Here is a 26,649-nt window from a genome sequence, read left to right as displayed (position 1 = left end):
ACTTTTGCTTTAATCTGAAGACTGCTGTGAACTTCTGTTCAGATGCTAGGCCCTTCCTGGCCAGATCAGAGCTGAATATTGACAGTAACACTGGCAAGTCCACAGAGAGCTAATTATCTGCCAGCGACTAAGTGACAGAGTTACATTCATTTAACCAACATTTACTGTATGTATACATACATAAGGTGAAAAATTAAGAGGTCGTTTTCCTCAAGGAAAATGTAAGATAGATGAAAACTGAAAGAACTCCACATTCAGCCTTGAAATGGGAAGGTATCTGGGGACTGTAGAGTAAAAAGAATAGTTACTTCCAGGCTATGGTAGATAACTAATGAAGAAAAGTGATAGAAAAGGAAGGTTCTTAATTTGGATTAGTTATGTTCTCTCAGTTGGCCTTTTAAGGAAGTACATAATTCCCAACAGAATATATATATATATATATCTGATGACATTTCCCTGGCCATTACCTTGGACCAGAGCCACTTTGCCCTTTCCACATACAGTTCAGCGAGTCGTGATTCCCCTGCATTAAGGAGAGCATTGTAGGCTGTCTGGTGGTGACCAGCCTTTCTAGCTACTCTGGCACTCTGCAGCCAGCATTCTCCAACCATTTCATCGTAATCTGGTCTAAAGGAAGTAACAACACATGGGTGAGAGAGACCACTGACAAGCGTATGCGACAACTTAACTTAAACAATTTAAATCTAGGTCATAAACTTTGCAAGTAGTTCCAATGTTTTGAAAACCCCTCTTCCTAACACAGAAACTTCTTCATATTCTATTTCAAAGGAATTAATGATTAATTTGTTCAAAAAGACTTGACTTAATTTTCTTATAGTGCTCTGTTTTACCTATTATAAACCTTATTCTTGATTTTTATCAGTAAAAAACATATCCCCCAGATATGTATTTAACATCTTAAAAAAGAGAAAGAAATGGCGTAAAAAAGTGATTCTTAAGTTCTAGGTTCCTTTCAACCAGATAGTGTAGCCCTGATAATTAAAAATAGAAAAAGATAGATTCAGAAAGAAAATTAAGAAATACAAATACCCCCAAATAATATCCAAATACCAAATTCAAGATAAGTGACATTTTAAAAATAAAAGTAGTATGAGAAACCTTTTGTTGAGGCTTAGTAAAGCCCTCCGGAGAGCCAGGATAGGCTCCTTGGCTCTGTAGGAATTCTGGGTCATTTCTAGTCGAGCTACCCAGTTTAGAGAATCTTCTTGAGAACTGTCACCTGGAGAATGCTGGAAAAGTGGTTTGATGCTATGCTCCAACTCACACAACATGTGCAATCTGAAGATAGATAGAGCCTATGTTAAAATGTTATCACATTCAGCCTTATTAATCTCATATATAAAGCATGTACTTTGAATCAGAAATAAAGAATTTAAAATACACAGTTGTCTTTGGTAGGACTTTAATATATCCTTGCTAAGTAAACAATTATATTTTTATCTTTTCAAACTGAATGTAAACACCAATTTATGCTGGTTTATGTATTTAGTGCTTTAGCCAGACATGGTAGTGTGCACCTGTACTCCCAGCTACTCAGGAGACAGAGGCAGGTGGGTCACTTGAACTCAGAAGTTCAAGGTTGCAGTGAGCTATGATTATGCCTGTGAATAGCCACTGCACTCCAGCTCAGGCAACATAGCAAGACCCCATCCCTTAAAATAATAAGTAAATAAATAAATAAAATAAAATTAATTACATTAAAATTTTTAAAATAAATATTTAGGGATTTGCAGTGAATCCCAAATTCCTAATTAAATTGGAGAATGATGGATAAAACTAAATTCAAATGTATGAAAACCAAAACTTACCACCTAAATGAAGATAAAAGAAAACATGGATCCAGTATAAACCAACATGAGGTATTTGCATATATTGCTGATGCTACTATAAGAGGGCCTGGCATAGCAGATGATAGTAAAAAATTGTGAAATTAATGTAGTTTTTTTTCTAAGAGTGATGGAAACTGTGATACATTCACTCTAGCCTTTTCCCCCTTGTATGACAGTCAGTGTCTATGATTCAGTGTTCAAGGCACAAGGATATAGCTGAGTAGCTACAGAACAGAGTTAAACTCAGTGGTCCAATTTCTAGTTTCCTTAAGATATCACCAAACGGGTTGATACTAAATATAGCGAATTCTTCTAATTTTAAAAAATGTGCTATGTGATAAATTTATTATACTTTAATTACAGTATTTAGTTTATCATTTTTCCTCAGGTAGAATTCACAGACCTAAAATGTTTTCCAACAGTTTCTTCCTCACCTCTAAAAGTTAATCTTCTTTCTAGTAATGTGATACCTATATTTTTTGGGGAAATATCAAATACATTTCTAAATGAAAAGGAAAGGGAAACAATGAATAAATACCAAGCACCAATGTGCCAGGTGCTATAGATGTCTATGTTATAACGGGTTATATAGAAAGCAAACTACGACATTACAAGAGGACAAACATAAGTTATTTTTATTGTGTGTTCCATTAGTCTCATAGTTGCCTTTCCTTAAAAGGATGTATGTTAGAATTTTTTTAACTGTAGGGTAATTGCGAGGTAAGAAGAATGAAAGAGCTATCTGGTGTAGCTTTGCATGATACCAAACATTCTATCAATTATTTACTCATCAAAAAATTCCAATCCTGTCAGGTGACATTTATAGGCCAGGAATATAAAAATGGAAACCCCAAAATACCTCACAATATATTCATATCCTCGTTGGTAAGAGCCTCTTTCAAAGCTTGCAGCTGAAAGAGGTACAATTTGTTCTGCTCTCACTAGCTTCAATGTGTCATAAAAAGCTGTGATATCTCTTTTTTTGGCTGATAATAATAGCTGTCCCAGTCTGACACTCCATGTTGTAGATTTTCCATCTGAAAAACAAATGAAGAGTCAAGAAATGTCATGGTAGCTGGGTCCAAAACTCAGTTTTATTTCATTAGATAAAATGGTCAGCTGAAATATCAAACAGGGGGCTTCATTCCTTTTTTTGTTTGTTTTTTAGACAGAGTCTCGCTCTGTGGTCCAGGCTAGAGGGCTATGGCATGATTATAGCTCACTGCAGCCTTGAATTTCTGGGCTCCAATGATCCTCCCACCTCAGTCTCCGGAGTAGGTGAACAGGCATGACCCACCATGCCCAGCTAAGTTTTTAAAAAAGCATTTTTGCAGAGATAGTCTCACTATTTTGCCCAGGCTGGTCTTGAGCTCCTGGCTTCAAGCAATCCTCCCATCTTAGCCTTCCAAAACACTGAGATTACAGGTGTGAGCCACCATGCCCAGCCTGGTTTCATTCTACTTTAAACAACTAAACAAGGCAATCATAAAACAGGCTAAGAGATTAAGTATGAATGTTGCTAAGTTAATTAAGTCTGAATATTTTTGTCATATTAAAACAGCTTTTTTTTTTTTCCTTTGAGACAGAGTCTCACTCTGTCACCCAGGCTGGAGTGCAGTGGTGCAATCTCAGCTCACTGCAACCTCCACCTCCCAGGTTCAAGCGATTCTCCTGCCTTAGCCTCCTGAGTTGCTGGGATTACAGGCATGTGCCACCACGTCCCCCTAATTTTTTGTATTTTTAGTAGATACGGGGTTTCACTGTGTTAGCCAGGATGGTCTCGATCTCCTGACCTCGTGATCCACCCGCCTCAGCCGCCCAAAGTGCTGGGATTACAGGTGTGAGCCACCGCACCCAGCCTAAAACTGCTTATATTTTAAGAAGTAATTTTACCTGCTGCCAAATAGTTTTCCACCAAATCCCACTGTGACAATTTCCAAGCTGCTTCCACTCTGTACGTGTTTAATTCATCTGTCCACTCGGACCTATTAAAAGAAACCCGTATCAACTAAACTTTAATTTATTTAAAGTGACATTCAGAGATTTTTCATTGGTTTACATCTCTATTTATTATATTTATTGAATTTGCATTATATTTTGTTCTTAGAAACAAAATAATTATCTCTATCCAGAAACTACTCAGAAAATTTTAATCTTTCCATCCTTCAAAAATATTTTTTCACTAATTACTTCTGATACACCATTCTTCAACAAATTAAAGTGTGCCATATATTAGAGCAGAGTTAATTCCTGAATAATAACTAAGCCCATTGTAAAAATAGCTGCATGCTTAATTTGAACAAAGAGCAAAGAAGAAAAACAGCCAACGGAACACACATAAATTCAGAGATAAGCAGTTCTAATAACTTAGAATTCTGAATTAAATTTAAGACAAAAATACAGGGGGGGCCAGTGGTATAACTTAGGGACAGTTGGGAGGCATCTAGAACAATACCAAGAGCAAAAGAAAGTTACAATGATTTGTCAACGGCATAACAAAGTATATAAAACTAGCTACCTAAAATATATACCTATTTTTAAACTACTTTCAGTTAGTTTAAAATTTGAGTTTGCAAAACCAGTATGATATAGGCTAATTATTTTGTTCTAAGCATTCTACTTAGGTGACATTAGGATGACCAGTGATATTTGAGATCATGACTACACAGAAACAGCTAGGCTTTCCTCATGTTTCTTTTTTATTAATCATACTGTCTGAATTTCTGCCATATGTTTAGATCCTAGGCTAGGCACAATTTTCCATTTAATAATCTAATAACACTGCATACAGCACCTATATATCCATATTATAAATAAAGTAACAGAGAGGCTGGAATCAATATCCTTGAAAGTTTTCCTTGCTCTTTTTATTACAGTAAAAACACATAAAGAAAAGATAACAAGTGATCTAACAAGTTTCATTTTTAAAAATTTTAAAAATAGCAGCTAGAGTATGTTCCAATTTCTAAATTTATGACCACCACCAAGAACAGTTTAGAATAAGGCTAAAGAAATACAACTGAAATGTAATTTTCAAAAGTCCAATTTTGAACGACTCTACAAGCTTACCATCAGACACCAAAATATAAAACTTTCAGGATAAAAATCTCAGTAGAATCAGGCAGTATTTGTTATCCAAATGTGGGATAACAGATTATCTATGGGATAACAGATCACAGAGGGGATGTGTCACAAGAAGCCTTATAGCAAAAAGTACCAATGGCAATCAGGATCAGGCTGTGACAATGCATCCACATAAATGGGTACATTAAAAAGAATGATAAATAGGGTAAGCACAGTCAATATTTTAGGAAAAGTATTTGCTTAATGCAAATAGAAATTACCCCAAGAAAAACATGCCCCATCCATAATCATTTGCTTCACCATGACACAGCACCCCTTCATTGAATATTGACACATGCCTTTTTCCCAACCCAAATCAGGAGGCTCTATGTATCCTAGACCCAAAGAGAAGAAAAGAGGAGTCTGAATGTGTAGTCTACGTCAAAAAGAAATTTGACACCCCAATTTGAGCCATGACTCTTTCCCAAATCTCTGTAATCTATCTATTCATAAAGTCTCTCAACTAATCGGGAGAAACACATCTAAACATATAAGCATTCCTTCTCTACTTCTGCAAAACTTCTCTTGTGATTTCATAAATTCCACTACTGTGATACCATCTGACCAACAGTGAACTTCTCTGCCCTTAGACATTGTAGAATGATAGTCTTTATGAATCACAGTTTTGGAACCTATACAAACAGTACTTAGAAAAGGCTGGCTTCAGAATCTATAAAAAGCTTAAATAAATCAACAAGCAAAAAACAACCCCATTAAAAAGTAGGCAAAGGACATGAGCAGACACTTCTCAAAAGAAGACATACAAGCAGCCAACAAGCATATGAAAACACGCTCATCATCACAATTATTTGAGAAATGCAAATCAAAGCCACAATGAGATACCATCTCACACTAATCAGAATGGCTACTATTATTATTTTGAGACAGAGTCTCCCTCTGTTGCCCAGGCTGGAGTGCAGTGGTGCACTCTCGGCTCACTGCAACCTCCATCTCCCAGGTTCAAGCAATTCTCCTGCCTCAGCCTCCCAAGTAGCTGGGATTATAGATGTGCACCATCACGCCCAGTTTATATTTGTATTATTTTAGTAGAGATGGGGTTTCACCATGTTGGCCAGGCTGGTCTCGAACTACTGGCCTCAAATGATACATCTGCCTTGGCCTCCCAAAGTGCTGGGATTAAAGGCATGAGCCACCGCACCCAGCCCAGAATGGCTATTATTAAAAAGTTTAAAAATAACAGATGTAGAAGGGGCTGCAGAGAAAAGGGAATGCTTACACACTGTTGGTGGGAATATAAATTAGTTCAGCCACTGTGGAAAGCAGTTTAGAGATTTCCCAAAGAACTGAAAATAGAACACACAGCAATCCCATTACTGGGTATATTCCCAAAGGAAAACAATTCATTCTACCAAAAAGATACATACACTCGTATGTTCATTGCAGCACTATTCACAATAGCAACGACATGAAATCAACCTAAGTGCCCATCAATGGTGGACTAGATAAAGAAAATGTGGCACATATACATAATGGAATACTATGTAGCTATAGAAAAGAATAAAATGGGAGCTAAACATTGGGTACACATGGACACAAAAATGAGAACAACAGACACTGGGGACTACAAGGGGTGGGGGAGGGAGGGAGGCAAGAGTTGAAAAACTATCTTTTGGGTACTATGCTCACTACCTGGGTGACGGGTTCAATGGTATCCTAAACCTCAGTATCACGTAATATGCTCTTGTTACTAACTTGCACATGTACCCCCAGAATCTAAAATAAAAGTTGAAAAAAAAAAAAACGGTGGCTTCAGAGTAGTCCAAAAACAGTGGCCTGTATATTCTTTGGTTAAGTGAGATCCCATTCCCTTTTGACTAGATTTTACTGCCCAGAATAGCCATTTAGAGTCTGATGAATAAATCAAGGAATACAGCTTTCAGCTCTCACAGCAAAGCAGCAGCAAGAGCAGTGCTAATCTCCACATTTAATTTCCAAACTGGAAGAACTACTCAGCCTGAATTTTTTGCCACACATATGTATTATTTTTTGTATAATTTGATTTTCAATAATAAACCCACCATCTTTAGGAAAGGAAGGCTGCTTTCCACATTCATCAATCATTTAGGGTAAAATCAGTGCACATAGTCTACAGTGGTATTCCATCAATCAGTCACAAAGTTCGCTCCCCCACCTCTAGCACGGAAAACAACTGGTACTGATACTGTAAGCAGAGCATAGACGCCCTTTGAGGCCCAGGAAGTCCCATATGAGCCTCACCAATAGCCGGTGGGTTCTAGAAGTTCCTTGTGTTAAAGCAAATCTAATTCAAGGATGGCTCTTTAGACAGAAGCTGTTAAGTGGTAGATTGACTATGAAAAATTTGAGGAAAAAAAAATTTTGGTGCTTATCTCCAATACCATGAAAACACATAAAACATTTATTACTCTACTAAACATTAAGTTACACAATTCACTAATTAAAAATTTCCCATTCAGATAAAATAACAAAAGAAAATCATTATTTTATAAAATATTACCTGTTAGCATGCACTCCATTCACCTGAGTGATAACAGTAGACAGCTGACCAAGACCTAACATGGACTTTACTACACCATGATAATGAATGATCTAGAAATTTAAAAATATTTAAAATAGCAATTATCACTTCAATAATAGTTTGGGGACCAAAAACAGCTTAACTGATACTCTTTAAAAATTACTATTTACTTTATTGCCCTTATTTTATTTTTTATTATTATTATTATTTTAATTTTTTGTAGAGACAGGGTCTCGCCATGTTGCCCAGGCTGGTCTCAAACTCCTGGGCTCAAGAGATCCTCCTGCCTCAGCCTCCCAAAGTGCTAGGATTATAGGCATGAGCCACCATGCCCAGCTACAGCTTTCTTAATTTGACAATTGACTTTCTTACTTACATGCAGGACCCCCATCACAGTCCTAACACATTTAAAGTAACATAAATAAATGTAGACAACCTAGAAAATCTCAGATTGAAGTTATTATATTTTTCCAGATTTGGACTACTTTTTGGTTCAGATCAAATATTAAAAATATCTAATATCTTTGATATTCTGTTTAAAGATTGTCATATTTCTCACATAAACATTCAAACTCAAAGGTCCTGATGTTTTCAATATGGATTTCAGGCTTTAGCAACTAAAAAGTTAAAGAGGATTACGTACTATCCTTTAAAACGAAAATAAGATTGTGAAAAATAAAGAACTTATATATCGTACTTCTGAGAAACATGTCAAATATGACAGAAGGCATCATCTCAAAATTAGAAAGAATCTAAGGCAAGATTATAAATTAATGATTCTAAACTCCTTTCCCATCCCAATAGACACATAACTTATTCCCATTACTAACTGTAACTCAGTGATTCTACAGGACCATTTTAGAGACGTGCAGGTGGGTGAGTAGGATGGGGGTAGATGTATAAAATATGAAAATCTTTCTCAGGCTATGGAGAATCCCTACTTCTACAAATTGATCCATGGCTTACACTTTTAATAGCAAACTAAAAATATATACATTTTAGAGTTATTAAATGAACATTTTAATACAGATATACTCCATAATAAATCTCATTCATTTAGGGAATTTCTAAAGTCATACAAATATAGTATTGGAAGGGATTTTTTTTTTTTTTTTGAGATGGAGTTTCACTCTTGTTGCCCAGGCTGGAGTGCAATGGCACGATCTCGGCTCACTGCAACCTCCAACTCTGGGGTCAAGCGTTTCTCCTGCCTCAGCCTCCCAAGTGGCTGGGATTACAGGTGCCCGCCCCCACGCCCAGGTAATTTTTTTGTATTTTTAGTAGAGATGGAGTTTCATTATGTTGGCCAGGCTAGTTTCGAACTCCTGATCTCAGGCAATCCACCCATCTTGGTCTCCCAAAGTTCTGGGATTACAGGCCAAAGTTCTGGGATTACGAGCCACCGCACCTGGCCTGGAAGGGATCTTTAAAATCATCTAGTAAAGTCTCTAATTTTATCTGTTAGGAAACTCAAGCTTAGAGAGTTTTCCAGACACTCTGGGATACTGATAGAAACAGTATTAAAACTAAGGTTTCGGCTGGATGTGGTATGGTGGCACACGCCTGTAATTCCAGCTACTCGGGAGGCTGAGACAGAATTGCTTGAGCCCAGGAGACAGAGGCTGCAGTGAGCCAAGATCGTGCCACTGCACTCCAACCTGGCCAACACAGTGAGACTCTGTCTCAAAAAACAAAAAACAAAAAGAACTAAGGTTTCCAGAGTTCCTATTCAGGGCTATTTTCATTACAGCTGCCTTTTAATTATTATCTTACCTGGTCTGGTTCTAGCTGAATAGCCCTATCATAACAAGCAGTGGCATCCCTCAGCAAACCAAGGCTTTCATGTTCAAGGATCTGTTCTTTTAGAGATGGTTCTGCCTTTCTAATTGCGCTGACTCCGGCCACTCCATCAGGTTCATGCATAGCAGCATACAATTTCTTTGTTCAATGATTAAAAAACAATCAAAAACAAGAAAAAAATAGAACTGGAAATAAAACTATAAAACTGTTTATATTGAAAGAGCAATTTTTTGAGAAATTTTTCCTCAAAGTAATAGTAAGCACTTGTTTCATGGCAGAGTCAGAGTAAAATTACAAACTTATTTCTAGACATTCTATTCCCTCAACGTTCTTATTCCTCTTAAATACAAATCTATCAATATCTGTTATTGATCATGAGGGTTATAAAGAACCTTAGGATCCTAAAACTGTCTAGATCCAAATGATAACATATTCTATTGAGTACAGTTTATAAGAGTTTTATTGAATTTTTAAATTTTTAAAAATTTAAATAACCATTTTAATATATTGTTATTGAGATGCCTTCAAGAAAACCAAGACAGCAATCTGGGCTCAAAGGAGATATTCAAGCTAAAGATAAAAATTTAGGAATCAATTAGCACAAAGACATTCTCTCGCAACATGAGAAAGAATGGGATGATCTAGGAAATGGATAAAGAAGAAAAGAAGGCTGAGGATAGAGACTAGTTTCTACATTTATCAACAAGGAAGAGCTGACAAATGAAACAGGAGAAGCAAGAAAACTTGGAAGAAAACTGGAGAATAAAATATCCCAGAAGCCATGGGAGAAAAGCAAATGTCTTAATGAGAACGGCATGGTCAATGATACTGAGGTTAAGAAAAGGAGGGCTGGGAAAAATTTACTGGATTTAGTAACATGTGGCCACCAATTTTCTTAGCAATAATAGTGTCAAGAGAAAAGAAAAAGAGAAGTCTTGTCGAAATGGGAAGAGTGAATAAGAAACAAAGAAGTGACTGCAGTATAAGGAAACTAGATAATTCTTTCAAAAACTGGTTATGAAGTTCTGGAAACAGAGAGATGGGATGTATCTAAAGGAGAAGGTAAGATCAAGGGAATTCTAAAAAGTTAAGGCTTTACCAGAACATGTCTATATGCTCTATATATTCTGGTTCCCAAAGAGAAATTAATTACACTAGAGAAAAAAGGAATATATGAAGAAGTTATATCTTGAAATTGAGAACACAAGTAGAAAGACTGAATTTTGAGAGGAAGAAATCCTTCCTTAAAAATAACAGAAGAAGCCAGGCACAGTGGCTCATGCCTGTAATCCCAGCACTTTGAGAGGCCAAGGCAGGCAGATCATTTGAGGTCAGGAGGTCAGCCCAGGCAACACGGAAAAACCCATCTTTACTAAAGATATAAAAAATTAGCCAGGTGTGGTGGCAGGCCTGTGGTCCCAGCTGCTTGGGAGGCTGAGGTGGGAGGATCCTTTGAGCCTGGGAGGTGGAGGTTGTAGTGAGCTGACATCGTGCCACTGTACTCCAGCCTAGGTGACAGAGCAAGACCCCATCTCAAAATAAATAAATAAACAAAATAACAGAAGGGAAGAAAAAGAATATGGTGCAGATGCTGTGCATTTGCAGATTTTTCTGAATGAATGATGAAGCAAGATCGTCAGCTGGAAGCAGGGAAACAAAATGAAGGTAAGAGATAGTCATCTTGACAAGTGGGAAATTAGCCTTACTAGAGAAACACCGCAGGCCTGAAGGTAATGTTAGAGTCCTGCAGTTTTAAAGATGTTTCAGATCATGAACTTAAACTGAAACCAGTTATAACACCCACTGTGTAATTTTTCTCCAGCTGCTTATATGGTTGGAGTTTTACAAAGGGAGTACAACGCAGTGGGAAAAAGACAAGAAGTTGAGCATCACTCTAAGGGAGTGATTTTAACCATGAACCATAGACTTAAAGCTGGACAAGGAGGAACACAAAGATAGGACGGGGCTAATATTCATCTTAAGACTGCAAGTTACTAATTTTCTAGTTCTTTTATCACACTTTGCTTTTTGATTTGAAAAGCCCACCAATCTTAAGCTCTTATTTAATTCCACTGTATTCGCCTCACCTGCTCTTACTTTCTTTTCTTCCCTACACAATCATAACATTGCCTAAATCATTATTTCACCAGCATTTTCATGCCTGATACCTGACATAACCAACACTTCCCCCTACTCACTCACTCCCAAATTCAGGACCACAACTCTCACAAGGAGAAGAGTAATTCCTTGAATCGTAGCCCTTCCAAACTCCTCCTCCATAACTGCCACAGGCATTTAGCTAAAATCCCATTATGATCATAACACTTCCCTAGTTCACACCCTCCAAGAAGTTTGGGCAACTTAAAAAGTCCTCTATTATTTGTGATCTTTCCTCTGCCATTCCAAACCGACACTTTACTCTTTGGCATATACCATGCTTTTTTCAAACACTCCACAGAGGTGCCTCTGCTTATAATGTCTTACCTCCCTATACTGCTCATTTTTTAAGACACCATCTCCAAGAAGCCATTCCTGACCTCTTGGCTCATCCGCTTCCATCTCCCACCCTATTCCACATGGATGAGTTATGTGTCCTTCCTCGGGGTACATGTATGTTACCATACTTAAAATATTATACCAAATCGATGTTTATCTCTTCCCATTAATCTATAAGCTTCGAAGCATAGCATCTAAAACATTCAATAAAATGAACAACACAAACATAAAAGACTGGCTACATTAATTTTGATTATTAAATTCACTACATTAACTTCAGACCTGTAAAAATCCAAGATGTTCCTGAATATTTTGCTTCTTTTCTGTAATAAATGATTCAAAGTGCATTACAGCTCGTGTGTATGCTTTGGAGCGAAAGGAAGCTACTGCCAGAGTATCCTGGGGTATGAGGTCTAGAAAACGAGTTACACTCTGATAGTCTTCATAATCCACAGTAGATACTAGATCATAAAAAAAGAAGTTGAGTAATTAAAGACTTTTAAGATAAAACTTTAAAAGTGTCATTTTAAGTAAGTTCAATTTATTTCACTAAACAAATTAAGCTGAATGTATTAGGACATATTTAGAATGTAACTAACAACAGAACAATTATTCAGAGAGTCTTGCTCCAACTCTGCCATTATAACTTACCTTTCTTTGGATAATCATTTAATTTATTGAGCCTCTATTTCTTTACCTATAAAAGGAAAACGTTAGTATCTGTCTTGCCTTCCTTACAATGTTGTTGGTGAGGATTAAATATCAATCTATTATTACGTTTTGAAAAGATATAATGATACAAAAGATACAAGATTATTTTTTGATGACTATAAAAAATGATTAAATGTAGCTATTTTGTTGGGAAAGTACAGAACTATGGAAATAACCTTTTTTAAAGTTTAGAATTCTTTTTTTTCACCTATTTTTTCTTGGTTGCCAAATGTACAGTATCACCAATTAAAATAGAAATTGAAAGTAAAAGTGCCTTCAAAGTAAAACCACAAGTACTTTAGGATAATTTTTCAAGGGTGTACAAAAAGACAAAAATTAAAAACTTCTAAATGAGGACAGTCTAGTTTATAAATTGTTATTTAAAACTTCTAAATTTTAATGATTCATAACAGCATGGAGAAAACAGAAACCAATTTCTTCAAAATTTAAATTAAGGTAGTATATTTTATTTTTTATTTATTTACTTTAAAAAATTTATTTTGATCTCACTCTGTCACGTAGGCTGCAGTGCAGTGGCACAATCATAGTTCACTGCCGCCTTCACCTCCTGGGCTTAAGTGATCCTGCCTCAGCCTCCCGAGTACCTGGGACCACAGGCATGTGCCACCATGCCTGGCTAAGTTTTGTATTTTTTGCAAAGATGAGGTCTCATTATGTTGCACAGGTTGATCTTGAACCCCTGAGCTCAAGTGATCCTCCCGCCTCGGCCTCCCAAAGTGCTAGGATTACAGATGTGAGCTACTGTGCCTGGCCTAAGGTAGTATATTCTAAACAGATTATATTTAAAATAAGGTCCTTATTTCCATCAAAATTTGCAGAGGATTTCAAATTATGATTTTTTTTTTCTTTTCTGGAGACAGGGTCTTGCTCTGCTGCCCAGGCTGGAGTGTAGTGGTGTGATCTTGTCTCACCGTAGCCTCAACCTCACAGGGTCAAGCGATCCCCACACTTCAGCCTTGCGAGTAACCTGGGACTACAGGCACATACCAACCACACCCAACTAATTTTTGTATTTTTTGTAGAGATAGGGGTCTCTACAAAAATGTTAAAGAAATGTTAAAGGTATTGTACTTTTCAACCATTACAAATGTTATTCTTAAAAGCTAGAATTTTGGCCAGGCGCAGTGGCTCATACCTGTAATCCCAGCACTTTGGGAGGCCGAAGCATTGCCTGAGCTCAGGAGCTTGAGACCACTCTGGGCAATGTGGTGAAACCCTGTCTCCACTAAAATACAAAAAGTTAGTCGAGTATGATGGCGTGTGCCTGTAGTCCCAGCTACTCGGGAGGCTGAGGCACAAGAATCACTTGAGACTGGGAGGTGGAGGTTGCAGTGAGCCAAGATTGTGCCACTGCACTCCATCCAGCTTGGGCTACAGAGTAAGACTCTGTCTCACACACACACACAAAAAAGCTACTGTCACTGAAAATGGTGATAATAGAGTGTTTGGTTTTACAGTACCATATTGACATGCAGAAATAAAACCAAACAGGCTGGTTGTGCTGGCTCATGCCTGTAATTCCAACACTTTGGGAGATCGAGGCAGATGGACTGCTTGAGCCCAGGAGTTAGAGACCAGCCTGGCCAACATGGTGAAACCCTGTCTCTACTAAAAGTACAAAAAATTAGCTGGGCATGAGGCATAAGAATCACTTGAATCCAGAAGGTGGAAGCTGCAGTGAGCCAAGATCACGCCACTGCACTCCAGTCTGGGCAACAGAGAGAGGCTTGGTCTCAAAAAAAAAAAAAAACATTAAAAATAAACATTTAATTGTTAAATATAAAAATATATTAATAGCCAGATTCCAGACAAAAACATTCCCCAAGCAGGTAATTATTGGGAAGTCCAGAAAATTTTAGAAAAATGATAAACTGTTTTGCTTAATAACAGGAATGTATCTGCTTCAACAGAACAACAAGAGGGAGAGGCTCACAAATTGAGAATTACGGAAGGGAAAGGCCTCTTAAAGGATTGTTAGATAGTCAGTTTTTCAATTAGCCTGAAAGCCTGCAGGAAAAACACTTGATGTCTGAGAGAACAGCTGAGGTATAAGGCCAGATTATAACCATCCACTTATTGCAAGAATGAAAAAAAAAGGTTCAAAGAAAGTAAGAATATCTATTAGTGTGTGATGAATATAATTCTCATCAATGCTCATACCATAGGAACAAATTAGCAGGTGTCATTTTTAAATCAAGATTCTTCTTAGTGAAAGTTGTAATATCACAGGAAAAAAAAGTGCAAGGTAAGATATAGGAGGGTGTAGTGTAGTAATGCATATAAGCATATCTGGACAGCTGGCTAGATATCAAACACTACTACAGACAAGAAAAATAAACAAAAATAGCTTCTCTTTAGGCCATGAAATAAATAAAATTAAAATCTCCCTTGAAATGTAAAACTTAAATGTGAAAAAGATTACAAAGAATATTTTCCAAGTGAAGAATGACAAAGACCAGAGTACACACACACACACAAACACACGCACACACACACAAACACACACACACACACACAAACTGAGGGAACATATAATATGTTAACATGGAGGATTAGGTTAATAACAATATTATCATCTCATTTATTTCACACTTTATAATTTCATCATCTCATTTATTCCTCAAAACAATCTCCTAAGAGAGATAATATTAACCCCATTTTGGCCAGGTGTGGTGGCTCACGCCTGTAATCTCAGCACTTTGGGAGGCTGAGGTGGGTGGATCACTTGAGGCCAGGAGTTGGAGACCAGCCTGGCCAATATGTACACTGTCTACTAAAAATACAAAAATTAGCCGGGCATGTAATCCCATGCCTGTAATCCCAGCTACTCACAAAGCTGAGGCAGGAGAATTGCTTGAACCCAGGAGGTGGAGGTTGCAGTGAGCCAACATCCTGCCACTGCACTTCTGCCTGGGTAACAGAGCAAGCCTCCATCTCAAAAAAAATTAATAAATAAAAATATTAACCCCATTTTATACAAAGAAAAAATAAGTATGTGTCTTGTCCAACTAAGAAGAGAGAAAGGTCTTTTGACTATAAATTCAATGTTTCTTCTCAGTGAAAAGGCCACACTATCACCAATTTTAAAAATACACAAAACGGCTGGGTGCGGTGGCTCACGCCTGTATAATCCCAGCACTTTGGAAGGCCAAGGCAGATGGATCACCTGAGGTCAGGAGTTCGAGACCAGTCTGGCCAATATGGCGAAATCCTGTCTCTACTAAAAATACACAAAAAAATTAGCTGGGCATGGTGGTGGGCACCTGTAATCCCAGCTACTTGGGAGGCTGAGGCAGCAGAATTGCTCGAACCCAGGAGGCAGAGATTGCAGTGAGCCAAGGTCACACACCACTGCACTCCAGCCCGGGCAACAAGAGGGAAACTCCGTCTCCAAAACAACAACAACAATAACAAAGACAAAACAAGGTATTTTTTAAGCTAGCGCTTAAATTATGGAACTGATAAAGGGAAGAGTTAATTGGTGAATAGTTTAAAAAAAAAAAGAAAAGAAACAGAAGTGATAACTCACCCAATGAGTCTACCTTATTTCTGTTTGATTTACTGTGTGGACATTTCTCAGCTTTCAGTGCCTGAAATTTGTGCCTTGCCCACTGGGTGAGATGGTCAAGCATGGAGAACACAGTCTGTGTACTGAGTTGACACAGATCAGATGCAATGTCTTGGGTATTTATGGTATGCTGATCGTCATGCTTTAGAACTGCCATAATTTCTGCATAAACCTATGAGAACCATTTTATAGTTAATAATAATATCTATATAATACCATTTAACGATTATATGACATATAAAGCTAACCATTCTAAGGCAAAAATTTTCTTTTTTTTTTTTTTTTGAGACGGAGTCTTGCTGTGCTCCCAGGCTGGAGTGCAGTGGCGTGATCTCGGCTCACTGCAAGCTCCGCCCCCCGGGTTCACGCCATTCTCCCGCCTCAGCCTCCCAAGTAGCTGAGACTACAGGCGCCCGCCACCACGCCCGGCTAGTTTTTTGTATTTTTAGTAGAGACGGGGTTTCACCATGTTAGCCAGGATAGTCTCGATCTCCTGACCTCGTGATCCACCCGCCTCGGCCTCCCAAAGTGCTGGGATTACAGGCTTGAGCCACCGCGCCCGGCCGGCAAAAATTTTCAAAAGAAAAAACGCAGTCGGCCAGGCATGTTGGCTCACACCTGTAATCCCATGACTTTGGGAGGCTGAGACAGACCAATCGCCTGAGGTCAAGACCAGCCTGGTCAACATGGTGAAACTCTGTCTATACTAAAAATACAAAAAAATTAGCCAGGCATGGTGGCACATGTGTGTAATCCCAGCTACTCAGAAGGCTGAGGCAGGAGAATCACTTGAACCTGGGAGGTGGAGGTTGCAGAGAGCCGAGAGCACCACTGCACCCCAACTTGGGCAACACAGGGAGACTCTGTCTCAAAAAAAGAAAAAGAAAGCACAATTGATCAATAATACATTATTGTTCTTATCTATAATTAAATCTATCCAAATATTAGTCTAAAAAGAAAATATGCTAAAGACTAAAGAAAATTTTAAAAAATTGAAAATATTCTAGATTATTCAATAAATGATAATGAAACTTTGTTAATAGTGAAAAAATCTTTCAGTAATATCTCACACTATATGCAAAATTAATTTCAGAGTAATTGAAGACAATATAAAAACAGAAGAATTAAAAGAAAATATAGCAAATAAGTTCATGACATAAGAAAAGGCATCACATAAAAGGCTTAAAATTAATAATCTATAAAAGATGTATAAATTTTGCATTTACATTTAAAATTTCTGCGTGGCAAAAGGTGAAAAGGTTAAAAAGAAAATGACTAAGTTGGAATAATTTTTGAAAATACGACTGGCAACAAATTGGTAGCTAGAATATACATAGAACGTCTATCAATTAAAAGGATACACACACCAAATAGGCAAAGATATGTAAATGAACATACATAGCCATACATAGATCTACATTTCCTACTAATAGGTAGTCTTTCTAATATGAATAACATTGGAGAAAATAAGTTTCACATGTTCAAAAACCAAGTAAGATGATTTATCTTACCTCCTGCTGATCTTCTTGATTACAACCCAGTAAGACATACACCAGAATATGTGGAAGAAGATAGATGGTCACTTTGAAATCATGCTTCATCATAATGCTACAGCAGGTGAAAATTTTACTGGCAAGATCATGCCGAACCTGTAAACTCAAAATGTGTAGAGACAGTAACACACTTTAATCTATTGATTAAATGTCAAAAACTAGCATGCGAGATAATTTATCAAGGGCAAGTATTCATTTCCAAATTTTAAAAAAATTTAATTAATTTTTAATTAAATTATTTGGGGTTGAAGTCAAATTTTGTTATGACTTAACTTTTGATTTGCTAACATTGTGGAACTCATAAAATTTTAAAGAGATTTTTTCTTCAAATACAAAGCCAAAAAACAAAAACAAAAACAAAACTCACAATATTCCACAGCTGAAAATAGTTAACAGTATTCCACATTTCACACATTATATTTTCAGTATATTCATTAAAAAAAAGAAAATGTCAGCCGGGCACAGTGGCTTATGCCTGTAATCCCAGCAATTTGGGAGGCCAAGGTGGGTGGACCACGAGGTCAAGAAATCCAGGCCATCCTGGCCAACATGGTGAAACCCCGTCTCTACTAAAAATACAAAAAAAAAAAAATTAGCTGGTGTGGTGGCGGTTGCCTGTAGTTCCAGCTACTCGGGAGGCTGAGGCAGGATAATCACTTAAACCCGGGAGGCAGAGGTTTCAGTGAGCCAAGATTGTGCCACTGCACTTGAGCCTGGTGACACAGCAAAATTCCGTCCCCCCCTCCAAAAAAAGAAAATGTCTTGAAGTTACCAACTAAAATTAGTATAATGATATTTTAAAACACTAACAGAAATGTTAATTAAAGGCGGGGCACGGTGGCTTACGCCTGTAATCCCAGTACTTTGTGAGGCAGAGGCGGGCAGATCACCTGAGGTCAGAATATCGAGACCATCCTGGCTAACAGGGTGAAACCCCGTCTCTACTAAAAAAAATACAAAAAATTAGCCAGGCGTGGTGGCGGGCACCTGTAATCCCAGCCACCTGGGAGGCTGAGGCAGGAGAATGGCATGAACCCGGGAGGCGGAGCTTGCAGTGTGCGGAGATCACTCCACTGCACTCCAGCCTAGGCGACAGAGTGAGACTCCCTCTCAACAACAACAACAAAAAAAACAAAGATTAGCCGGGAGTGGTGGCTCATGCCTATAATTCCAGCTACTCAGGAGGCTGAGGCGGGAGAATCACTTGAACCTGGGAGACTGAGACTGCAGTGAGCCGAGATCGTACCACTGCACTCCAGTCTGGGGGCAAGAGCAAAACTAAGTCTCAAAAAAAAAAAGAAAAAAAAAGAAATGTGAATTAAAAACAAAAATTATAAATTTTAAATATACTGTAAACATTTTCTTGGAACACAGAGTACCTTTTGTCTATCCAGCATGTAAAAATTTCTCATTAAAGGAAATAGAAATATACCTGTTTTTCCATGAAAATTCATTTTAAAAATCCTTACTTTTATTTTAGAGAAAGTTCAGATAATATAACTTCTTTTAGAAATGCCATTAGAGTATAATATATCTCTTTATTGAATGTCTTTTTATTATGTAAAAAACTCTGACATAGCATTTACATCCTTTTACACAGTATTATTTTACAATATAAAAGGAACAAACATAATGCAATTTTGCACACACATTAAGACCATAGTAATTTTCTTGGTGAAACAATTACTTTTCACTCAGAAACTATTATTAGTAACTACAGAGAAATAATTCTCTATTAGTAAACATTTTCTTCAAAAATTTCTATGATTATCAGCACAAATACTTCAATGACTATTGTGTGTACTATGCATTCAGATAGATGTTCTGGTTTCCTTTAAAATTTCTGTTCAGTGAACAAAATGAACAGGGTTTCTTACCTTTGTTATAAGATAACCTGCCCAAGATGCTGACCATTCTGCAAAGTTACTACCCAATTTACTTAAGTAAATTGGCTTCTTTACTCCAGACCAATCGGTTGACTTCTGAGAACTCTTGTATCTGTAATTTTGAAAATTTGTTTATTAAAAAGATAAATCCACCTGTTTAGAATTTTAGTAAATTACAGCAACTTCTTCAGTGACTACTGTAGTACTGCCTTGCCTTTACTGCAATCTGCTTACCTTTTTCCAGCATCCTTCTTAGGGGTGAGGTAGATCATTCTTGCACATCTAAAGTACTTTTAAGGATTCGAGTCTGCCCCCTCGTCTTCCTCAGATCCTTCCAACTTTATTCTTGTATAAGAAAAATCTGTTCCTTTGAAGTTCAAGCCACCCAGGCATACTACTATTTTCTACTCCTCATTATGGGCAACTACTCAACTCACTGATTACCAAACTCACTGATAACTTTAGAACATTGCTCAGGGTTTTCTTTCTTCCCCAGTGTTATTATCATCCTGGGTGACTTCAGTGTCTAGCTGGAACACTTAATCAAGCTCAGAACTTTCCAATGACTTTCTCCTCTACTTATCAGGCTCAGGAATTATCAGGGCTCCCATGCTAATTCAAAGAATTTCTTCACTTCAAAATCAATTATTTAGACATCTCATTGTATAGTCATAGTTTCCTAAATTTCTAGTTTTTTCACCCAGTTATTCCAGCACATCCATTCTCTCTTGTTGAGATCTTCTGTTCCGTGACCCTGCTAAGCTCTCCTGATCTATGACACCCCCGTCTCTTTGCCTCTTTCCACAACCATCTTAGTCTGTATGGTCCTTCATTTCTAGCATTCTCTTGGTAATATCATCTACCCACTCCATTGCCACACTGTCTTTTCCAGCAGTATTCATCTGCTAACCTCCCAACCTTGAATCAGTCTAAATATTGGCCTTTACTGAAATGATACTCAGGCCACTGCACCGATACAGGAATATCACTAACCCACTTATAAGATTAGTACTACTATGTATTCTTAGTCTTCAATGTCAGTGGGCCGCTAAAGTTACAGAATTCCTTCTAAGTTTTCATTATGGCTCTCTTCTGTTTTCCAGTGATTATTTCAAACCATCACCACCCTCCTAAAGTTACCTACACCAAATTCCATTGCCACTTTCAGCCAATGAGGTCATCTCTTATACCTCCTACTTCGGAGTAAAAACAAAATCATTGCTTCCCGCAATGAAATCTGTAAACTTAGCTGTGTTCCATCCATTATTTTATCTTTCCCTATTGCAAAAAAAAAAAAAAAAAAAAAAAGAGATCTTATTCCTTCTAATTCCCTGTAAGGGCCATGGCTCTCCCATTCTAGATGCTCCTTGGGGTCCTTACTATACCAACTATCACTTCTCTCTCACATTACTTCAACATGGCCCTTTCTATTTGCTCCTCAGCATTAACATTTAAACACGTTCACAGCGCTCTCATCTTACAGCTACCCATGTGTAGGATTTTTTGAGTGGCATGGGTTTCTTTCAAATCACCAATAAAAGCTTCGGAAATAACAAATAAATGCCTATACCCAAAGTTTTATACCCAAATTTTATATGTATATAAAATTTCACTGTATTCCAAGTTTCTAACAGTTGAAAAATCCAATAATCTCTCAGTTAACCATCACAGTAAACCAGGAAAAAAAATTCAAATCCCTATTTTGAATTATCACGAGTATAGTTCTCTAGATGATTTTTATCAAAATTATAGTAAACTTAGCTAGAAAACTACTGATACTGGGATACAAGCCAGGTTCTGCCTAGTCACATCCTAATGTTTTCTCCTAAAGTTATTTCTATGGCAATTTTGAACTGCAGTTGTTCTGTCTGGTTCTAAATTTCAGTCTCCCAAATATAGTCATCCTTTAATCCAGATTTAGTGATTACATATAAAGAGCCCGAATTAAAGGAAAAAAAAAAAAAACATAAAGTAGGGAGTATAAAGCTAGCAAAAATATGAATATGCTTTTAAGAAATTCTGTATTTCCCTAAGTCCTCTGGAGTAAATATCAAGCAGTCCAAGCTATAAAATTGAGCCACAGGCTAACCTGGTATTTTAGTGTTTCATACAAAAGGGAATCAACGCTACTGAAAATGCGCTCTATCAACCTCTTTTATGTGGCTCCAGTTTCAACAGGCAGATCCCAACCAGGTGAATCTCCTAACTTCTATCATTGAGGAATCATTCAAGAGGTTATTCTAACTGCTCAGGTATAAAAGCTAAAGAACAAAAGAATTTTCATTGCTTTGTTAAGATCACACTTTTAAACGACCACTGAAAAGTTGCTTCCTACGAAGAAAAGAAAACAAGTAGGCAGAAACGTTGGCTTCTACTTCTTATGAAGCAGATGATAGCCAACCTCACAAATTCTCCCCCCAAAACCTTGCTAAGTACTTTTTAATATTATCTCCTTTATTCCTAACAATAACCATACAAAGTGGGTAAAATTATCCATGTTTTCAAAATTAAAAAATTAAAACCCGGAAATGTTAAATAACTTGCCCAAGACTTCAGAGCTAGCAAATGCAAAGCCAACATTCAAACCTAAGCCTGTGTGACTCTAAAGGCCATAAACCTTCCAAAAGATTACAGAAATGTTTTGACCTCTACAGGTGCTATACAAAACACAGACTAAGAAAATGGGGGAAGTATGGAGTCCTCAAAAACAAAAATCCAAATTTTAACTTTAGTCTTTTACTTTACTTTTTAAATAATGCTAATAGTGGCCGGGTGCAGTGGCTCATGCCTGTAATCCCAGCACTTTGGGAAGCCCAGGTAGGCAGATCACTTGAGGCCAGGAGACCAGCCTGGCCAACATGATGAAACTCCATCTCTACTAAAAATACAAAAAGTAGCCAGGCATGGTGGCACATGCCTGTAATCCCAGCTACTTGGGAGGCTGAGGCAGGAGAATTGCTTGAATCCAGGAGGCAGAGGCTGCAGTGAGCTGATACCGCATCACTGCACTCCAGCCTGGGCAACAGAGTGAGACTATGTCTCAAAAATAATAATAACAGTAATAATTCTTCCTTAATAAGGCTAATAATAATAATGCTAAATAGTCACTTCTTTAATAATGCTAGTCATACAACATAAAATGATGTTTAAAAGATTTCTAAGTATAAAAAATTATCTAGGAAATAAATATGCATACCTCGGGGCTTTTATAAAGAATTTTAGGATAAGTCTAGGCACTGTCTAAGGTTCAAAGAAGTTATTTGTCCAAAGTCAAGTATCTAATATGCATGAGTACCTAGGGTACCAAAAAGTACAGTTTCTAAATAGAAATAATTTATAATTGTATGGATTTTTAAAAAACATAAAATGCTTCATGAATTTGCATGTCATCTTGCGTATTTCATCAGTCCTAACAAAGTCATTTAAATTTTTTAAGAGATTAAATACACTTTTTTAAAAGTAGAGGGCGAAAATATATTCATGAGGAGAAACCAGCAGTAATGAAAATCTTTAATTGGGCTTATTAAAGGCTTTCTGACTAGCTTTAAACTTTAAATTTCTGTATTAATTATACCTATCAAAGAATTCAACTCACATTCAGCTTAAAGTACATTCTTTCAATTTACTACCGACCGTTGAACTTTTAAAAATCAATCCTTTTAACTTTAATAAATTTATCTGAATATTTAAAGTTGTAGAATTTAACCCAATGAGCAGACTGCACTTCTCATCTAGACAAATTATAAGCATAAATCATAGTGAAAAATACATATAAAGAGATATTAAAATACTTTTAATGTTAAAAAACTATATCAAAAATCGAATTTATTTTTTTTTCCCAAGACAAAGTCTCACTCTGTCGCCCAGGCTGGAATGCAATGGCATGATCTCGGCTCACTGCAACCTCTGCCTCCTGGGTTCAAGTGAGTCTCCTGCCCCAGCCTTCCAAGTAGCTGGGATTACAGGTGTGCGGCACCACACCCAGTTAATTTTTGTATTTTTAGTAGAGATGCGGTTTCACCATGTTGCTCAGGCTGATCTTGAACTCCTGACCTTGTGATCTGCCCGCCTCTGCCTCCCAAAGTGCTGGGATTATAAGCGTGAGTCACCGCACCTGGCCAAAAAATCACATTAATTTTTATATAAAAACAATTTTATGAAAATACATTAAATAAGCCTGCATACCTGGTATTTAGATGAGGTTCTAGTATTTCCCGAACATGCTCAGGAAATCTCCTCCACAATTGGTGACCTGGGCCATTGGTCTCCATCTCTCTACAGTCATAAATAGAAAGCAACTCCTACAAATACATATTTTACATTTGTAAGTCCACAGTGAAGCAGATAATGCTTTATCTTCATCAATGTTCTACATATTTTAGTTATTAAAACACAGCCATAACTCATTTTACTGCACTTCGCTTGATTTGTGCTTCACAGATGCTGTGTTTTTTCTTGTCTGTTTTTTTTGTTTTTTGTTTTTTTTTTAGAAATAGAAGGTTTGTGGCCACTACGCATGGAGTAAATCTATCAATACCAATTTTCCAACAACATATGCTCACTTCATGTCTCTGTGTCACATGTTGGTAATTCTCAAAGTATTTCAAACTTTTTCATTATTACTATATCTGTTATAGTGATATGTGATCAGTGATCTTTGATGTTACTGTTGTAATTGCTTTGGGGCTCCACAAACTGTGCCCATATAAGACAGTGATCCTAATCGATAAATGTCGTGTGTGTTCTGACCAGTCCACTGACTAGCTGTTCCGTCCCTCTCCCTCTCCCTGGGACTTCATATTCCCAAAGACATAACAATATTGAAATTAGGCCAATTAATAACCTTACAGTGGCCTCTAAGTATTCATATGAAAGGAGGAATCGCACATCTCTCACTTTAAATCAAAAGCTAGAAATGACTAAGCTTAATAAAGGAGGCATGTCAAAAACCTAGACAAGCCAAAAGCTAGGTGTCTTGCACCAAACAGCCAAATATAAATGCAAAGAAAAAGTTCTTGAAGGAAATTAAAAGTGTTACTCCAATGAATACACCAAATATAAGAGAGAGAAACAGTCTTATTGCTGATATAAAGTTTTAGTGGTCTGGATAAAAGATGAAACTAGTCACAACATTCCCTTAAGCCAAAGTCTAATCCAAAGAAAAACCCTAGTTCTCTCCAATTCTATGAAATCTGAGAGAGGAGAATAAGCTACAGAAAAAAAGTTTGAAGTGATATGATTCAAGGGGCACTTCTTAAAATACAAAAAAACAAAAAGTTTGAGGCAAACAGAGGTTGGTTCATGAGGTTTAAGGAAAAGAAGCTGTCTCTATAACATAAAAACACAAGATGAAGAAGCAACTATTGATAGAGAAGCTGCAGCAAGTTATCCAGAAGATCTAACTAAAATCATTCTATTCTGTTGCAAGAAGATGCTATCCAGGACTTTCACAGCTAGAGAAGAGAAGTCAATGCCTGGCTTCAAAGCTTCATAGGACAGTTAATAACTCTCTGGTTAGGGGCTAATGCAACCGGTGACTTTAAATTGAAGTCAATGCTCATTGACGATTCCATACATCCTAGAGCTGTTAGGAATTAGGCTAAATCTAAATATATGCGTCTACTATATACCCAAAAATTGAAAATTAGAACAATAAAAGTAAAAAAAATTAAAAAATTAAAAACGATGTGAAATCTACTTTGCCTGTGCTCTATAAATGCAGTGACAAAGCCTGAATAACAACACATCTGTTTACAGCATGGTTTACTGAATATTTTAAGCTCACTGTTGAGACCTACTGGTCATAATAAAAGATTCCTTTCCAAATATTACTGCTCATTGACAATGTACCTGTCACCTGGGAGCTCTGATGGAGCTGTGCAAGGATATTAATGTTGTTTTCGTGACTGTTAACACAACATCCATTTTGCAGCCCATGGATCAAGGAGTAATTTTGACTTTCAAGTTTTATTACTTAAAGAAATATATTTTATAAGGTTATAGAGGCCACACACAGTAACTCCTCTGATGGATCTGGGCACAGTAAATTGAAAACCTTCTGGAAAGAATTCACTATTCTAGATATCATTAAGAACATTCATGATTCATGAGAAGTCAAAATACCTATCAACAATAACAGGAGTTTGAAAGAAGTTGATTCCAACCCCTCCTGGATAACTTTGAGAGGCTCAAAACTTCACTGGAGGAAGTAAGTATAGAGGTGATAAAAACGGCGAGAAAACTAGAGTTAGAAGTGGAGCCTGAAGATAGGACTGAATTACTGCCTTCTCATGATAAAATTTGAATGGATGAGGAGTTGCTTTTTATAAGCAAAGAAAGTGGTTTCTGGAGAGGGAATCTATTGTGGTTCCACTCAAAATGCTGTGAACACTGTTCAAGTGACAACAAAGGATTTAGAACATTACAAAAACTTAGTTGTCTAAGCAGTGGCAAGGTTTGAGAGGACTCATTCAAATTTTGAAAGAAGTTCTACTGTGGGGAAAATGGTATCAAACGGCATCACAGGCTACAGAGAAACCTTTCATGAAAGGCAATTGATGTGGCAAACTTCGTTGTCTGATTTTTTTAAGAAATTGCCACAGCCATCCCAACCTTCAGCAACTACCACCATAATTAATCAGCACCATCAACATTAAGGCAAAATCTTCCACCAGCAAAACCATTATGCCTTGCTGAAGGCTCAGATGATGGTTAGCATTTTTAAGCAACAAAGTATTTTTTAAATAAAGGCATGTACACTGGTTTTTAGACATGATGCTATTGCACACTTGATAGACTATAGTATAGTGTAAACATAACGTTAATATGCACTGGGAAACCGAAGAATTCATGTAACTCGCTTTATAGAGATACTTGCTTTATTGTGGTGGTCTGGAACTGAACCCATACTATCTCTGGGTTATGCTTGTACATAGAAAAATAAACAGAATTTTATAGTTTTAGAGCTGTGAACATCCTTAGGGCATTTATTTCAATGCCTAGAATGATTTAAGTAACTCACTTAGGTCACAAAGCTGAGGCAGTAGCATATATTTGTATATACATACAAACATTTTGAAAGTAACTATACCTATAATAATTGCTTAAGAGGTATGCTTCTGTA

General features: G+C 37.0%; 1 protein-coding gene across 4 annotated transcripts in view; it reads right to left on the bottom strand.

Moving 5' to 3' along the window:
* Positions 1–26,649, bottom strand: part of ATR (ATR serine/threonine kinase) — a 124,331-nt gene that overhangs the window by 40,449 nt on the left and 57,233 nt on the right. For all 4 annotated transcript variants that reach the window (XR_004182267.1, XM_031663710.1, XM_031663712.1 and 1 more), the window contains exons 24-34: positions 23,712–23,827; positions 19,518–19,638; positions 17,599–17,736; positions 16,049–16,259; positions 12,070–12,248; positions 9,265–9,429; positions 7,471–7,562; positions 3,744–3,835; positions 2,710–2,887; positions 1,120–1,299; positions 468–627 (exon numbers count right to left, since the gene is read on the bottom strand). Coding sequence is in view for 3 of the 4 variants with exons in the window: in XM_031663710.1 (XP_031519570.1) it covers positions 468–627; positions 1,120–1,299; positions 2,710–2,887; positions 3,744–3,835; positions 7,471–7,562; positions 9,265–9,429; positions 12,070–12,248; positions 16,049–16,259; positions 17,599–17,736; positions 19,518–19,638; positions 23,712–23,827 (1,632 nt within the window). In the remaining variant the exon portion in view is untranslated. The remainder of the gene's footprint in view (positions 1–467; positions 628–1,119; positions 1,300–2,709; positions 2,888–3,743; positions 3,836–7,470; positions 7,563–9,264; positions 9,430–12,069; positions 12,249–16,048; positions 16,260–17,598; positions 17,737–19,517; positions 19,639–23,711; positions 23,828–26,649) is intronic.

Source organism: Papio anubis, chromosome 2 (assembly GCF_008728515.1).
Source record: "Papio anubis isolate 15944 chromosome 2, Panubis1.0, whole genome shotgun sequence".
NCBI classification, from domain to species: domain Eukaryota; kingdom Metazoa; phylum Chordata; class Mammalia; order Primates; family Cercopithecidae; genus Papio; species Papio anubis.
The sequence above is the reverse complement of the archived record's forward strand: the minus strand, read 5'-3'. Positions and strand labels throughout refer to the sequence as shown.